Source organism: Saccostrea cucullata, unplaced genomic scaffold (genome assembly GCF_032062105.1).
Source record: "Saccostrea cucullata isolate Sc308-1 unplaced genomic scaffold, CSIRO_AGI_Scuc_v1 ctg665, whole genome shotgun sequence".
Classification (NCBI taxonomy): Eukaryota; Metazoa; Mollusca; class Bivalvia; order Ostreida; family Ostreidae; genus Saccostrea; species Saccostrea cuccullata.
In genome coordinates this window covers 362,391-364,934 of record NW_026930279.1, presented here as the reverse complement: position 1 = coordinate 364,934, position 2,544 = coordinate 362,391, and the positions used below count along the sequence as shown (strand labels likewise).

General features: G+C 31.8%; 1 protein-coding gene across 1 annotated transcript; it reads right to left on the bottom strand.

The window, feature by feature from the left end:
* Positions 1 to 1,040: 1,040 nt before the first annotated feature.
* On the bottom strand, positions 1,041 to 2,287 carry LOC134283571 (uncharacterized). The gene is made up of 2 exons (XM_062766088.1): positions 1,984 to 2,287; positions 1,041 to 1,903 (listed from the first exon to the last, which is right to left on the bottom strand). The coding sequence occupies exons 1-2, from the start codon at positions 2,089 to 2,091 to the stop codon at positions 1,247 to 1,249; spliced, it is 765 nt and encodes a 254-aa protein (XP_062622072.1). The 5' UTR covers positions 2,092 to 2,287; the 3' UTR covers positions 1,041 to 1,246.
* Between the last annotated feature and the right edge of the window lie 257 nt (positions 2,288 to 2,544).

Below are 2,544 nucleotides of genomic sequence, written 5' to 3'. Positions count from 1 at the left end.
ATGAAAATATAAAACATCTAATTTTTGATTGTGATAATGTAAAAAGTGTATGGCAAAAGTTGAATATTGTTATGAACTATGATGTGCAATGGAAACATATTGTTGTAGGATTCACTATAATATCATATTTGGCATATAAAATATATAAATTTAAAATGAAAAGCAGAATAGAAAATATACAAGAGAAGTTCATGTTAGAAGAAAGCATTAGATATTCATTAGAAAAAGATATAAATTTCATGTTAAATTTTGTCAAAAACTTGTATGTTTAAAGACCTATTCAAACTTCTAACAAATTTGTTATAATGACTTATTTTGTAATTTTCTTTTTCTTTGTTGTTTTTATGTTGGTTATAATAAATACCCGGGTTAACTGGCATTTGTAAATAGGTAAAATGGAACTGTGTAATAAAAGTTAAAAAAAGTGTTAAATTTTCTCCTAGAAACAACCAAAATGGGGGATGGGGTATGGATTGAAGTCGGGAGTACATGTACATCTCAAAGATCCTCCCCAGCACCCCTATTTAAAAAAAAAAAACAAAAAAAATGACATGATTATGGAGAAGTTCTTTATGAATATTGTTTACTTCTCTGTATATTTTGTATTTTATCCCAGAACCATTATAACTGGATATTACATGTGTTTTCAATCGATCGATATATAGTGCCCCACCTACTCCGAATATAAATGTGTCACAATCAAAACTTAACTCGGACAAGCGCAACATTCCGGAATTTACAACCACTAGACGGCTTTTAAAATTACATTAAATAAAACTAAAGCGCCATTTTCAATGAAAATTTTTGCAAGTTATCTATCACACCGAAAACAAAATATTGGTTAAGTGTGAATAATTAAGGTTTGAGTTAATTAGGTAAAGTTAGAGGGGTCCGGGAAAAGGGCCAGGGCAGCTATGCTTAAGTGGAAACATTCTTTGAAGCCCTTTACCTGCATACAGTAACGTCTCTATATGAGTGAAAAATTCTCGAATGGGAGTTAAACAATATATACAATCAATCTAAATATATTTGTACGCTTAAATAAATGAAAACAAGAACACTTAATACAAAATTTTATTTTCTTACACCGGGGGAACTTTCTCCGAACGATTTCGTCATTAATATCTATCTTGACGTCTGCAAGAATTTACATGTAGGCTAATTGCATTTTCTCTTGATTAATGAAAAGGCGCATTTTCATTGCATGTTAAGTGTTATATACATCAATATTTTGAACTCTGTCTAATTATTTTATTTTATTTTTAAGAAGTTTCATTTCCGATACGAGATGAGAAGTGTCATTAATATTTCCTTTGCAGGACTTTCTGACATCAGAAATTCGCCAAACAGAATCTTCAGAGCGATATACGCTACAGATGATTACTGACTGGTCACTGCAACCAGCTAATGATGTTTCACATAAGTTTTCAGAATTAGTGCTATCAGATTCATAAATGTTCAGCTCTGGTGCAATATAATGATCAACAGTCCGGCCTTCTCCTCTTGCACTAAGCGTGAAAAATAAATGGGTAACTGTATCCTTCAAATCTTGTAATGAAACTGACATTTTATGATGTCCCCTCTTTCGTTTTCTGTCTAAAAATTCCGATTGATGTTTTATTCCAGGCTGTTCTTTATTTTGTATGTTAACAACGAAATATTCATCAGAATTGTCCTCAAATGCAAAGCAGGATGCATCTAAGTAATCTCGGTGATGTCTTGTCCATGTAATTAGCCCAAATAACCATTTTTCTTGTGATTGTGGATAGCCCCAATCAACATCAAGCGTTATCTTAAGTATCTTGGAGGGTAACTCACACAATAATTTAATTAAATAGATTTGATCACCAGCGCACACATTGTAGTCTGCCAAAATGCACCGTACCCCTTTAGAATCCGTGTTCTGAAAATATTATATTGCAACTTTATCGAAGAAAAATATCGCAGCTTTTCATAAAATTTTTAAAACAATTTAATACTTACGTTTAAGCACTGCCCTTTATGGAAAAGTTTCTGAAGCTTGATTTCAACAGAGAAAGCCTCTTGAATTTCGTGTTTCAGTTCAAAAATTTCCTTGTTTTCTCTAAACATGAATAATTTCCTGTTCCCTATTAGAGTTGACACATAAATATAACCCTTTGCTGTTTGCACAGGAGTTTCTGCTGTGTAAAACGTCTCATATTCTGTGAAAAGATTTTCAGAAATCTGCTTTATTATCAAAATATTTTGAGAATCAGGATGTATTTCCGTGAGGCAGTCAGGATATGGACAAACACGGTTTTTCTCAACATGCTTTATCACACACTGAAAATACAAATGAAATTATTTTTTATTATGATTTTCTTTGAATATGCCTTATGAATATCTGACTAATGTGTAATGTAAATATTATCAAACAAGAAAGTACTTGCCTGTATACATATATCTGTTACATGTTTGCAACTGGCAGAAATTGGAAATGGAGGAAACTCACGTGAAAGTTTTTTCACTGTCGGATTGCAAAATCGACACTCCATTATTTTTCAAGAAAGACCCGTGTAATAA

Bases quoted from the DNA above. Each gene is read 5' to 3' on its own strand.
- LOC134283571 (XM_062766088.1), bottom strand. From the start codon at position 2,091: ATGTTTAGAGAAAACAAGGAAATTTTTGAACTGAAACACGAAATTCAA. The intron at 1,904-1,983 runs GTAAGTATTAAA...TAATATTTTCAG, and splicing joins ATAAAGGGCAGTGCTTAAAC to AACACGGATTCTAAAGGGGT.